The sequence below is a fragment of the Dendronephthya gigantea genome, unplaced genomic scaffold (assembly GCF_004324835.1).
Source record: "Dendronephthya gigantea isolate DGI-Jeju-01 unplaced genomic scaffold, DenGig_1.0 000015F, whole genome shotgun sequence".
NCBI classification, from domain to species: Eukaryota; Metazoa; Cnidaria; class Anthozoa; order Malacalcyonacea; family Nephtheidae; genus Dendronephthya; species Dendronephthya gigantea.
The window spans coordinates 1,780,576-1,794,143 of NW_021163025.1; the positions used below are offsets into that span (position 1 = coordinate 1,780,576).

The 13,568-nt window shown below is 36.5% G+C and overlaps 3 protein-coding genes across 3 annotated transcripts; 2 read left to right on the plus strand and 1 right to left on the minus strand.

Moving 5' to 3' along the window:
- The first annotated feature begins 6,337 nt into the window (after nucleotides 1-6,337).
- LOC114519901 (ubiquitin-like protein FUBI) lies at nucleotides 6,338-7,527 on the plus strand. Its single transcript, XM_028540074.1, has 4 exons — nucleotides 6,338-6,426; nucleotides 6,524-6,764; nucleotides 7,182-7,237; nucleotides 7,332-7,527. Exons 2-4 carry the CDS (start codon nucleotides 6,545-6,547, stop codon nucleotides 7,458-7,460), a joined length of 405 nt encoding a protein of 134 aa, XP_028395875.1. The 5' UTR covers nucleotides 6,338-6,426; nucleotides 6,524-6,544; the 3' UTR covers nucleotides 7,461-7,527.
- Nucleotides 7,528-7,631: 104 nt separating this feature from the next.
- LOC114519900 (ras-related protein Rab-8A-like) lies at nucleotides 7,632-10,068 on the minus strand. The gene is made up of 8 exons (XM_028540073.1): nucleotides 9,843-10,068; nucleotides 9,667-9,727; nucleotides 8,992-9,052; nucleotides 8,840-8,917; nucleotides 8,654-8,746; nucleotides 8,512-8,577; nucleotides 8,365-8,418; nucleotides 7,632-8,275 (listed from the first exon to the last, which is right to left on the minus strand). Exons 1-8 carry the CDS (start codon nucleotides 9,976-9,978, stop codon nucleotides 8,183-8,185), a joined length of 642 nt encoding a protein of 213 aa, XP_028395874.1. The 5' UTR covers nucleotides 9,979-10,068; the 3' UTR covers nucleotides 7,632-8,182.
- A 72-nt stretch (nucleotides 10,069-10,140) lies between these two features.
- LOC114519896 lies at nucleotides 10,141-13,543 on the plus strand. Its single transcript, XM_028540069.1, has 13 exons — nucleotides 10,141-10,633; nucleotides 10,882-11,010; nucleotides 11,104-11,188; nucleotides 11,291-11,373; nucleotides 11,472-11,511; nucleotides 11,614-11,729; nucleotides 11,827-11,942; nucleotides 12,028-12,261; nucleotides 12,466-12,550; nucleotides 12,693-12,741; nucleotides 12,847-12,947; nucleotides 13,190-13,273; nucleotides 13,399-13,543. The coding sequence occupies exons 1-13, from the start codon at nucleotides 10,550-10,552 to the stop codon at nucleotides 13,438-13,440; spliced, it is 1,248 nt and encodes a 415-aa protein (XP_028395870.1). The 5' UTR covers nucleotides 10,141-10,549; the 3' UTR covers nucleotides 13,441-13,543.
- Nucleotides 13,544-13,568: the final 25 nt, after the last annotated feature.

The window sequence follows — 13,568 nt, forward strand, 5'->3', positions numbered from 1 at the left end:
GAAATTCAAAATATAGAAAGCGATAATGTAATGGTATCCATTTGTACCCCATAAAGGTTAAAAATGGTGAAAAAAGGACATCTGGTATTAGTGCCTTTAAGTAAACTCGCTTCAACTCCGTTATACATTCTTCAACTGTGTCGCCTTTGACATAATTAAATACGGCAAAGAAACCAATATAGTCTAATGGTGTGACAGTTGTTAGGTCCAGAGCAACTTTCAACCATGCTTTCGATGGCTTGATATACCGATCAACCATATTGTACCATAAATGCCAGAGTGGTGCTGTGGTACAACTGTACGTTACCATATGTCGTGTCCTTTTGGTATCCAGTATTTCATAACCCTGAATGAAAGTTTGTGCAATGTAATCTGCCGAACCAGTCATGCAACAAGACAGGCAAATATTTGTTATTAAAGGATTCCGTTTGAAACAAACATTGTTCACATAGCGTAACATGGAGAGACATGTTGAAGCAGACATCTTATGCTGGTAATACTGGCTTACATTTAGAGCCAGATCTTTGGTTCCTACCAGTGGTTGGTCATCACTACTGGCAGTGCTACCACTTTCAAATTTGAAATTTCCATGAAGCTGGAATTTCCTAAATTGAACAAAAATTCCACAAACGTCAAACTGAAACAACATGTTTAATGTTTGTATATGAGCACGAAACATGCTTGCAACTTTACATAGGACAAGCATTTTACCATTAAAACAGCGTGGTTATCCATATCAAAATATTTGACATCATAACCAAAGCATGGTTATATTGTTTAATGTTTGTATATGAGCACGAAACACGCTTGCAACTTTACTTAGGACAAGCATTTGACCATTAAAACAGCGTGGTTATCCATATCAAAATATTTCATATCATAACCAAAGCATGGTTATACCGTTTAATGTTTGTATATGAGCATGAAACATGCTTGCAACTTTACATAGGACAAGCATTTGACCATTAAAACAGCGTGGTTATCCATATCAAAATATTTGACATAACCAAAGCATGGTTATACTGTTTAATGTTTGTATATGAGCACGAAACACGCTTGCAACTTCACTTAGGACAAGCATTTGACCATTAAAACAGCGTGGTTATCCATATCAAAATATTTGACATCATAACCAAGGCATGGTTATACTGTTTAATGTTTGTATATGAGCACGAAACACGCTTGCAACTTCACTTAGGACAAGCATTTGACCATTAAAACAGCGTGGTTATCCATATCAAAATATTTGACATCATAACCAAGGCATGGTTATACTGTTTAATGTTTGTATATGAGCACGAAACATGCTTGCAACTTTACGTAGGACAAGCATTTGACCATTAAAACAGCGTGGTTATCCATATCAAAATATTTGGGGAAACGAACGCATTTTGGTCGCGTAGAATGCGCCGCGGATTCAAACAACAGATAATGAGATGATAATATTCAGGTTTATCATCTCATTATCTATTGTTTGAATTGCATTCGACGAAAATGCGACGCATGAACTGGGCCTAACCTAGATTTAATTTGCTAAATTGGACCCATAAAAGACCAGCATCATTCATGCATGTACCACGCGGGGGCAACTGAAGTACTGGTCAAACACTTATAAAACATATATGTTTTTGAGAAAACGCTTCACTGTAGTCAAGGCGTCTTCGAGAAAGAAGTACATTTTGAGCAGAAAAGGTTAGTATCAAAGACTTCAGTTCAAAGAGCTGTTAAACAAACTGTCCCAAAGAATCTAGCTCAATGATTATACGGCAAAGTTGTTTAAATACTTTTCTTTATATATTCACAATAATTGTATATCCAAATCCAGTTAGCAAGTGCCGATAGTTGTCTCAGTTGAGTTCTAGTCGAAATCTCGTCCCTAAATCTTGCTGATTTTGCTCTTAGATTTCCGTAAAAGTTTGACGTTACTGGTGTTAATGTTCTTCTTTATTTTAGAAAGAAAATCGTCCAGGAAAAGTTCCGAAATTTGAACAACTCGTCGCAAGCCTTAATTGCTGTAAATTAAACAAAGGTATTCCGGCAAACTGCTTGCATTGAATTTTTCTCGCAATTTTGAAATGATCAGCCTGTCGTTAAACATTCAAACTCGATCCTTTATGCTCTAAAATAAAACCGAGTGTTTGCTACACATATTATCAGCCAGTAAACTTATAGTTCATACTAGTAACCGAAATGGCTAATGATCTTTATCTGTTTTTTTACAGGGCTAAATCGCTGTATAAGTTACTCACTAAATGAATGCAAATGCACTTAAATCAATTCTAAAAATTGCGCTCATAAATCCTGCAGTTTGAGCGATGAATAATTCCTCAATTCAGTTCATTTGCCGGGCTTTAAAAACCAAAATTATTCATGAAATCATTATTGTGTCGACGTTATACACATGCACTCTCGTTCAATCCTTATTTTTCAATTTTTGCTTTACAGTAAAGTTGCATGGACCAACCTTTGATTTTGAGCACGGAAAATACAGATGAAAGGGGCCCCTCATTTGTATTTCCTGTGATCAATTCAACAGGCGGAAAATAGGCAAAATGCCGCTTGTGAAAGCGCTCAAAATTTAACTCGAGATGCATGAGAAATTAAAAGGAGAGAACATTTGAGTGTTGCTGTCTGTCGACACGATTGTTTCAAATAAACAAAGCTTGAATCAAGCATCAAGCTTTTGAACTAAAACATAAGCATGTTTGGCTGCATGCATGAGTAAAAGTTATCAAACTAATTTGCGATAAATTGATTGTTGATTCGGATTACGATTTCACTGTCTCAAAAATTTCATCGTCAAGAGGGAAAATTCGCGTATTTTAACTAAAGGCAATTCATTTAAAGGCAATATCACAGAATCAGAGTTATATTTCTCGTATTTGTTTATTTATTTATTTTGACAACATGAGGATTAGAATTAACGAACTTCAGTGTTGTTTTGTGCACGTCAGTTTTCATGCTACGAATAAAAATCAATCACGGAAGTAAAGCTTTGCTATATATTAAAATATCATAGTTAATTTGGCTGTATGGCAACAATTCATGAAATAAGTTGCAATAAATTGATTGCTGGTAAAAATTACGCTTTCCATGAGATGATTTTCGCCTAAAAAGCTAGACATAAGAACCTTTTTCACATAAGAATTTTACATTTGCGTACGACGCGAGTGACTTTGCGAGCTCTCCACAGCCACAAAGCCAGGAGCCTACAAGTGGAATAGCAGGATGTGTATCGATGATTGGTGAAGAAAAATATCAAGTTGGGTGGAGATAGTCAGGGTGGATACTGGAGTATAATATTAATCTACGCATGTGTGACCTTTGGATTGTGGAGATACTATTAGAGAGATGCGTCGATGATGGAGTGGCCACGTCAAATGAAGAAGAAGCTCGTACAGGTTTATACTATAGCTACTATAGGTATTGCTGTTGCATGGATGTCGACTTCAGAACTCTCGTAGAAGTTACGAATGCATGAAGTTAGGAAGTCGTGCATGAATGGTATTATTAGTTGTTCTGGAGTCGAGATCGCCTGGTGGTCTAAGTCGTATGTATTTGTATATCTTAATGTGTACGGTGCATGATAGCTACCAGTATGATGATAGCTTTTCAAGATGAATGACGTAGCAGTAACGCGATGGTTGGCGCGATGCGCATGCGCGTTAAAGTCGGATCTAATTCAGCATCCGGTGCAATCTAAAAACCAAGGCGGATATATATGTTATATAAACGCCGTTGGGCAAAAAATGGCGGAAATTTTGAAGGACATTTAATCATCTAGGATAGATTTTTTCTTACCGTAAAATATTGCATTACACTAAATTACCGTACAACGGTAACCACACATGATTTTGCTACAACACAATCTTTGATAGAAGATAAATTGAACTTTTCAAATCCTTGCAATCAAATTATAGGACATGTAAGCTTGATTTCATAACATTAAAGCGTTTCACTGTAGTTGTTGCTTTTCTTGTATGAACGAAAAAGTATTTCGCAATTATTTCACACGCATAGACTCGATCAACTTTTATTACTCTCCTCATCTTCAATATTAAGTTCACGGTTTCCTTCGGTCGTTCCACCCTGTGATTTCAACTGGTTGCTTTGAACATTGAGTAAATGCAGATATAGTTCCCCCCCCATTTGTGGGAGTGGTTTGGGCGTCGGGTGAGGGTGTGCCCTGCATGCTGAAGACAACATGACTGGATATAAACGAAGATCAATACGGTTAACAACAACAACCAACAATATACCTGAATGAGTGCATGATATATAGAACAACAAAAACAGCTGATAACTCACTCGAAACAAGAACTTAAAAACAGCCGTATTGAACGTACTAAACTTTTTTTTGATAATTTAGTTCTGAGTCTTCGAAGGTTGTCAGAGTCAGGATGATGGCGTATGCGAATACAATTCAACAGGATTGTCAGCTCTGGTCACTAGAAGAGGGGTCCTTACACAGCACATGCGCAGAACGGACTGGTTCCCTCCCTTATCACGTTGTTTGATCAGACGAAAAGAAAGAAATGTCGCTTGGTGGATGATCCAAAAATCAAGAATATGGTCGACGTTTTAAAGCTAAGTATTAGGGGAGCAACCCTGATCACTTTTTGTAACAAAACGGGAGTATTTCTAATATAATAATTTTATAGTCCCCGTACATTGGGTATTATCTTCTGTGTTTTCTTAATGTTCAAAGCACCAGGGCTGGGAAAACATTTGCCTCGAGAATGATTTTATGAGGAGATTAGAAGTGATCTTGTCTACGTGTCGTTTTAAATGAAAGAATAACACTGATTCATGATGTGTTTGTCGAAACAGCTTGCTAGTTTAACCACACACTCGGCGAATCTTAGGCTGCATATTTTCACATTTGAGAATTTTCACCAGTGATCATTAATTTGAGAATACAATGAGTTACTTTCCATTTTTCGGTATTATTCTCCGATAAATCATTAGTTTCCCTTGACAACATTTCACAAACAAGTTGCCATTTCAACAATCGTGTTCACGGTTTTCATCAAAATTCTCCTTGCTCAAAATTGCAAGGGACTGAGTGTGAGGCATAATTAATTACACATCATTCACCTATATATTGACGTAATCACGAGCTTTGAGTTGCATATGCAAATCCATGACATAATACACGCATTTTATTCAAATATCATCAAACTTTCTGAGAACAAAAGTGTTCCAGTAAAGCAGTCGCATATGATGAAAAAATGTCCTTCATAAAAGCGCGCAGTTGGAAATTAAAAGGTATTAAAGAAGGTACAATTAAATTCACCTAAAAATAGCCTGCTTTAGACCACCAGGATCGTCTGAAAAAACCCAAAAATTACATTGCTTCCCACTTGTTAATCGGAATGACCTGTTCCTGGGGTTTATTGCATGATCTCCCCACGGAAATGCATTGAAATTTAAGGGATTTGTCAGACGAATATTTTGAAATAACCAAAAATTACTGAAATATAAACGCCGGAACTGCCTAAAAATATTCATGACAAAAAACAACATGGCGAGAATCAAATATGGCGAATCAACATGGCGACTAAACTGACGCGTTTGACAGCCGGCAAAATATGACGCGGGAATCACTACGCGGGAACATTGAGCGTGAAGCAGTAAACCGGGGGGGAACATTGAGCGTGAAGCAGTAAACCGGGGGGGGACACTACTGTCCCATTCCATCTCGCGATTGCATAATTTCAAAACCAAAATAATCAAATTCGGACCGCAGTATTACGGTAGCCTATGATACAGCCTGGTGATTGGCTATATTGCAGACCACCAGGAGGGTTTTTCTCCGGGCACTCCGGTTTCCCTCCTTTTCGTTTGGCTTCAAAAACAGTGTCCATGTGTGGGGCCAAACAAAAGTATTAAATTTGCTTCCCCTTTTACACGATATACAAAGTTACAAACCACTATATTTTAAATGCAAACAACATTTGAATGCATTGTTTGGCCTCTGGGTTAAAATCCCGGAACACTGTTCAATGCCAGAAAGAATGAAATCTGTTTTCAAACGAGGTCATCAATTGCATTTGATTTGGTGGTAATATGTTTAATTAAATCTTTCGAGAACTTCAGGCAAGTCCAACCTTTTCTCACAATCTTTATTGTAACAAGTAAGACCCAGTGGAGAACACCCTTTACGTCACCTAAAGATGTTTCTAGTGCTTGCATGTTGACCGTTTTTTAAAAAGATTCAAAAATAGCGAAAAAACCGCGTCAGTTCCGTTCTCCGCAAGCCCTCGTTGCGTCATGGAGAGCGCTGTGAAAAGAAGACTGGGCAGCGTTCCAGTTTTCCAGTTCTTTTCAGTCCAGTGCTCGGGTATCGGGACTAAGTACTAAACATGCGCAGTTCGCTTCCTCTTTCTTTCTAAAATTCTAGTTGCACCATCACGTGTAATTGAGGTTAGTTTTTAATAGAATATTTGTGTTTTTCTCATCATTTTCGCAAGTACTTCCTCAGCAAAAGGTTAAGCGTTAATTCCTGGTTGTTTTTGTATAGATTTTGTCCACAATCGAAGCGATGCAGCTGTTTATTCGGGGCGCTGAATTAAGCGTCTTGTCGGTAGACGAATGTCTGACCGTCGATGAATTGAAACATCAAATTACTGATCTGGAGGGTATTTCTTCTGAAGATCAAGTGTTGTCATTCGGTGGGAAACCTTTAGAAGGTGAAACCACTTTGGCTGAATGTGGCATCTACGATTCATGTACTTTGAACGTCGTCGGGCGAGTTCTTGGAGGTATATTGTTGAATCAGAAAATATGGGCTTTAAATAGTGTCTTATTTATGTGTCCTAAGAAGTTAATATTGTGTAAATGACAACTTTTATGTCAAAGGCATGTATATGTCAGTCAAACTTAGGCTTGATCTTCATTCCACCAGTAAAAACCAAGCATACATATATAGTTCTATATATACATGTATATAATGTACCATTAGTTGAGATTTGGATAAAGGACAGGGTGATGGTGTGAACTGTGTGATGCACATCATATAGATGTGAAACCTGATGCATTTGCTGCCGTTTTTACATTACCTTTGACATCCCTCTCTCCTATATAAATCAGTGTAACATCTCTGCCTAATTTCATGTAATATAGATATTATGATATCATCTAGGCACAATGCACCTAGTTTAAAAATGTTATCAATTTAGGAAAGGTCCACGGTTCTTTGGCTCGTGCTGGCAAAGTTAAAGGTCAAACACCCAAGGTATATCATATAATAATAGTTTGTGGTTTTGAGGTGTTAAGCTTGTGAAACATTCAACATCATTTTTACAAGCATTTCTCTTTGTTCAATCCAGGTTGACAAACAAGAGAAGAAAAAGAAGAGGACAGGTCGGGCCAAACGTCGCATGCAGTACAACCGACGCTTTGTCAACGTTGTTCAAACCTTTGGGAAAAGACGAGGACCCAACTCAAATGCCCCCTGAGAACTGTTGCATTATGTAAACATACAATTATCAGGCTATAATAAATATTGTATTTATGCCGGCTATACGACTGTTTAAATCTTGTCAACTGCTAAACCATTGTAGATTATTTTAAACCCCTTCTTTTCTATGGCCCACTCACTCCATTTATGAGCCCACTTTTGAAAATTCTTTATTATTCTAAGCACGATTTAGACCACTGCTCATAGGCAGACAATAATTTAGCTTTTATTGAATTGTATTGTAGTAGATTATACGCACTTGCATGCTGTGCAAAATTGTCTGCGGTTTTCAACCACTTGGTGATTTCAAGTACTCTAAAATCTCACAACACACAGTTAACAGAATAGTTTCAAAATGTATGAAAATGGAATTGTCTCTACTGGTTGAATATCAACAACCTTAGACTAAATTATATTATCATTTTGATAAACTTCTGAAATAAAATGCATCCTTGTTTGCACAATTCAATGCATTTGATTCAACAGTTACTATTGGCAAACAAGTCACAAAATTGAAGTGTTTCGTAGCCCTAAATGTACCCTAGATACCAAAGGTTCCATGAGTTGATACAAGAACCTTTGCTATCCACCATCGTACCCTGCTCAAAACAGGACCTAGATCTGGAACCATGGAAGGTTCAATTATTTTGAAATGCATTATTTACAACAGTCAGTTTACATCAAATTTGATGTTATCATTTTAGTCACTATTATAGTGTTTTAGCTTAATGAACAGCAAGATGAACTTGATCTTTCTTCACTGTCTGGTGGTTTGGGTGCAAGAATGATTGCTTCGGACCGTTTACGACCATTCTGCAGAAGAAAATGATAAAGTAGATGCAATGAACAGGCGGGTATGAAATAAAACAGAAACAGTTTGGCCAAGTTAGGATTGGTTTTACCTTGACTGGTATGTCAACATGACCCAGTATTAACTGACACATTTCTGCAAAGGCCTGGACATATGAAAAGCCAAATAATTAACGAGAAACATTGTCTGCCATAGTAAACTATAGACCTATAGCTCTGCAATCATTGTGGGTACCTACTTTCTCAATGTTAACATTTGAGTAAGCACTTGTTTCAAAGAAAGGTATCCCATATTTCTGTGACAGCTACAACAAAGAAAATTGTCATTGAATTACAATTTAATACACAAGCCTTACAAAATCCCCAATTTCCAGGACATACCTTTTCTCCCTCCCCATAGGAAACTTGTCTTTTGTTTTCACCAACATCGCATTTATTTCCTATGATGAGGGTCTTCACCTCGCTACCAGCATGCTAAAAGAATAAATGGCGTAGCACATCTTTCATCAATGTCATACTCAATTTTCACTTCAATGGGTGAATTAAGATAGATACAGAAATGCTCACTTCTTCCACATAATGTATCCATTTCTGTATATTGTCAAATGTTTTCCTTCTTGTGATGTCATATACCAACATTATCCCCTACAAAAATGGTTTTCTCCAGTAAGGTTACTAAGGTACATAGACAACTTATGGAGACAATGTTCGGTGCTAACCTGTGCTCTTCTGTAATACTGTGTGGTGATAGTTTCATATCTTTCCTGACCAGCTGTGTCCCTAGAAAAAGTAGTTTATCACAAGCTTGAATAAAACTGATAAAAATATCATACAAGCACCTGGCAGTAAAGTGAGTTAACAGTAGAATTCCATTAAAAAAATGACTAGAATGTCAGTGGGAGACTTGCATTGTGAGTTTCACAAGTCATCCCACGTATTACCACGGAGAGTCACGGCATTTTTTCAAAAGGTCATAATTTTTTTCCTGGTAGATGACATAATTATTTGACTCACACAACAGGATAACATTGTAACTAAATCTAATTTACAAAATGACCAATTAGCTTTTCAACACCTCCGTCAATATGCTCTGATTTACGGTGATTTTTTATAACGCATTCGCCGTAATAAGTGTAAATCAATTTTATTTCTTCCTGGATATAGAAATATAACCACAAAATAGACCGAGTGTCACAGAGAAAATCAAAACACAAATGTTTAGTCTTATAAATATGAACCTACATCAATTTGTATTAAATAGTTTTGAAAATAATTTGACAGCCTAGTGTAAATACTTTATAATACGCATGTGACTCGTTCTAGAAAGATACTATTTATTAAATTGTACATAAACTTGCATAATCCTTTTTATTTATTTATGAAATGTACTTTACCACATTTGGATTCTTATTCTGCTGCCTTCGACATTAAAAGTTCTCATTTTGAAATCGATGCCTATATAGATTAAGATCAAAATAATACAAGATCATATTAGATCAGTTGTCCAAAAACTCGACGATACCCAAGCGATATTGGTCTGAAGTGTGTATTAACAATAAATAGTACATACCTATAGTAGATAAATGGGTCGTCTTGAACTCGTCGTTGGCAAATCGGCATAAAATACACGTTTTTCCCACAGCGGGATCGCCGATCAGTAGGACTTTGAACAAGTGATCGTAATTCTTCGCCATGCTTATGTCCATTTGATTGTTGGTGATGATGCATGCAAATTCCTGTAGGTGAAATAATTGCCTTTTTTAGATAATTTGTTGTCAGTCAATATTTAACTGTTCAATTATTACCCGCCAATATTGAGAATTTGGCGCGATTTTTGAATTACTTTTTTTAGGGGGCCTGTGCCCGAGGAGGACGCTGAATACAGTATGGCGATTTAAACTTTTGTTCAATTGCGTTTCTTTTCAAATATTTTGCAGCCGTTTTCTTCCCTTTTAGCCTAAGAATGATCGTCTGTAAGAACGGCGTTGAGCAGGGGTTTGTTTTGATTTAAATTCGCACCAATTTTCCCGTTTATACAGAGGTTTTCTGTCAAAGTATACGGACATTTAGTCGGGATAATTTTCAAGGATGAAAAGGGTCGACAAGGGTGAAGTAGTTTTATGTCTTTTTTGATGGAATGCGATGTTCACGTTTGCCGAGACTTGAGTTGTATTCAGGGACTGGAAGTGGAATGTGTTGAAAACCTTTAAGGAATACTCGTAAATGGATATTTGTGGGACAAATGCAAAGTTACTGTGAACTGTGAAGAAAAGAATTATGGAAAAACAGGTTTATATTGCAGAGATTGGAAAGACTAAAGAAATTCTAAGAGCAAGCAAGAGAATAATGCGCCTTGTTATGGTAAGATTGTTGATGGCAATTGCCTTAGGTTGAAGCCTGAAGAGTTTACAAACTGAGCAGGGGGGAGGGGGCAGAGGGGGTAAGAACCTCCCCCTGAGCCGGCTGAAGTGGCCTGGGGCCCTGGCGATCTTTTGCAGTTTTGCTAAGATATGCTGAAGGGTGATACCTTTGTAGATTCACTTGATTTCAAACCTGATTTGTACATGAAACCCTTAATTGCAAATCCTGAAACACCATTTATCAAACAGGTTGGTCATCAGTTATTAATGGTGAACATATACCTTCAAGACGAAACAGGCCAGAGAAGTTCAGCAAATGCGGAACCAGGAAATAATTCTGAGAAATCATATGAATGGTTTAAAGAAGATAAACTATTGGTAAAATATTTACATTTACTATTTATTCATCGTAACTAGTAGAGTCTTTCAAAGGATCTTATTCACAGTTTTCTTATTAAATTTTTGTTCAAGGCAATTGTTGATAGTTTGAAACAAGTTATGGTGAAAAGAATAAATTCATTTGCAAAACAATATTATAGCAAGAAACTTGAGTCAGGTAGGACAGCATTTATAATTTGATTATATTAACATATTCTAAATAAATTTTTAATTATTAAGCATTGTGTAAAACTGAATATCATGTATGTATCATTTTTAGCGAGGGATTTAACAGTCAGATACAGTTTTAAAAGAAGATCTTCTACCCCAGGGCAACATTATGTCACCACAAAGCCTGAGAGTGTAATCTTCTTTATTATTCTTCTACACTAAAATTAGTAAAATATACTGTTTTCAGACACTGTTACACTTTGCAACCTCTTTTGTCTCTTTTACTGCAGATTTTCTGTTTGCATGGTAGAAAAATCAAGGAGAAAAATGGTAAGCATTCAATTTTTATTTTACTCAATGGCTTTTTGATCTGCCTGCATGGATATTTGTCACCATAATGAAATTTAGTTTTGGCCTTTTTGGTATTTCTAGTGAGCTACAAAAGTTGTCCCATTTTTCATGAAACTTTGGAAGTGGAAGTGAGAAGAATTCCTGCCACAACCAAATCAGAAAATGATCAAGTCAACATAGTTCAACGTCAGATTAAGGTGCATGTGCTTCTCAGTTTATTGTGACCAGTCTGAATGGATCGAGATACATTTCTTCCCAAATTTTAACTTGAGTTTCCTTAATTGTTCATTTTAGCCTGTGAAAGAAAACATTCAAATACAAGAGGCAGCGACAAGCAGTTACTTCAATGAACAGACTGACATCTTGCAAACATCATCTGTTAAACGAAAGAAAACTACCCTTAGAAAAATGTACAGTATTTCAAAAATATTGGTTGAGATCAAGATCTATTAATTATCACAGAACTTTACCCTAATATGTCACCTTCATTTTCAGGGCAAAAAAGTCTAGAGTAGCACTAACTGAAATACCCTCATACCAGAAGAACTCCAAGTCGCAAGCTTCGCCAGTGTCCCACAAAGGACAGATTATTGTTGTTGAGAATAATTCATTCCTGGAGAAAAATAATAGTCCATTAACTGAATCTGTACTTGGTGGAGCAGCTAATAGGGCGAAGATTACTGCAGTCATTGACCTTGAGCAAGTGCCAGCAGGCTTAAATCATGTCAGGTTGGTCATTTTGGGCTAGCTTGGTTTCACTATGTCCAAAAATTATGGTATGTGGGATAGAATTAGGGAAATTCTGGGGGTTAATAAATGATCTTCAATAATTTCCAGAGAACATTTTCTAGTGTACGGGGATCTTAGGCCAGAGACTTGACGCTCATGTGCATGTAATTCAGTTTGGATATCTCACATTTTGTTTTTGATTAGCAAAGTTGAGGATTTGCAGGAAGATCACTTGAAATTCTTGATCAATCAAATGGAAGACTATCTGAGAACAATATTTCGAGGAGAGGTCAGATCAGATAGTATATATGTGCTGCATGATTGTGCATGCTACACATGTACCGTATATGCTTGAGAAAGTGTTTTGGTGACCTAATTTTGACTCAGAGTCATGTGCCACTGAAATTTCTAATCTCATTTTCCTGCCATAGGTTTATAGCCAAAGACACGAGGATTACAAAAAAGGTGGAAAATATCGAGGTAAGAATAATCCCAGACATTTCTAATAACAAGATGCTGGAAAGGCTTCCAGTGTAAATGTATTGAGGTTCTTACAATTGCTTGCTTGTGTCTTAATTGATCCAGATGACCTGAATTTTCAAGTTGGAATGGCACACTTTAATGAAGACCAGCATGAATGTATTATGTCATCACTGGTCGCCATGTTCTGCTATAGAGACAGCAAGGTTAGTTATTAAAGAATATACAACATATTTCAGCTAGATTACAATATTATAGCATAAGCTACGAGTTCAAAATTTGTTCTGACTCTATCTCCACCATATACACAATAAAATTTCAGTCGTTTTGAAGGTTCATTCCAACTGAGCATCAATATATGGTATATAGTTTAATAGCTTCTCATGCAGTAGCACTCCTAGGTTAAATTCTTAACTGATTAACTTCTTGAAACTTTCTTATCCACCAGTATTTGGATTATGTTACAAAAGTCATGCTGCCTGAGGCACTTATCAAGTTATACCAAGATATTCACAAAACAAGTTTTGAGGAGGTTTGTAAAATTTGCATTTGAAAGAACCTTTGAAAAAAGCCCTGGTCCTGTACTACATGCATATTCCAGAATGATTAAAGCAGTGTCTGAAGTTATGCCTTCTCCCAAATTCTTTTTAACCACAGGCTGAGGAATGTCTGTTCAATGATACAATTTGTGACAATTAATGAATGATACTCACATCATACTGTTATTTAAAAGGAAAGTATTTAAATGAAAGAAATTCAGATTGTTAGAATTATACGCATTGTTGTTATATGTGGGAATGTTCATTGCAAAAGGTAAAGTTCCATAA

Bases quoted from the DNA above. Each gene is read 5' to 3' on its own strand.
- LOC114519901 (XM_028540074.1), top strand. From the start codon at position 6,545: ATGCAGCTGTTTATTCGGGGCGCTGAATTAAGCGTCTTGTCGGTAGAC. The intron at 6,765-7,181 runs GTATATTGTTGA...TTATCAATTTAG, and splicing joins CGTCGGGCGAGTTCTTGGAG to GAAAGGTCCACGGTTCTTTG. The intron at 7,238-7,331 runs GTATATCATATA...TGTTCAATCCAG, and splicing joins TTAAAGGTCAAACACCCAAG to GTTGACAAACAAGAGAAGAA.
- LOC114519896 (XM_028540069.1), top strand. From the start codon at position 10,550: ATGGAAAAACAGGTTTATATTGCAGAGATTGGAAAGACTAAAGAAATT. The intron at 12,551-12,692 runs GTCAGATCAGAT...TTCCTGCCATAG, and splicing joins GAACAATATTTCGAGGAGAG to GTTTATAGCCAAAGACACGA. The intron at 12,948-13,189 runs GTTAGTTATTAA...CTTATCCACCAG, and splicing joins TCTGCTATAGAGACAGCAAG to TATTTGGATTATGTTACAAA.
- LOC114519900 (XM_028540073.1), bottom strand. From the start codon at position 9,978: ATGGACATAAGCATGGCGAAGAATTACGATCACTTGTTCAAAGTCCTA. The intron at 9,053-9,666 runs GTAAAGTACATT...TACTTTTTCTAG, and splicing joins AGAATAAGAATCCAAATGTG to GGACACAGCTGGTCAGGAAA. The intron at 8,276-8,364 runs GTAAAACCAATC...TTTCTTCTGCAG, and splicing joins ATGTTGACATACCAGTCAAG to AATGGTCGTAAACGGTCCGA.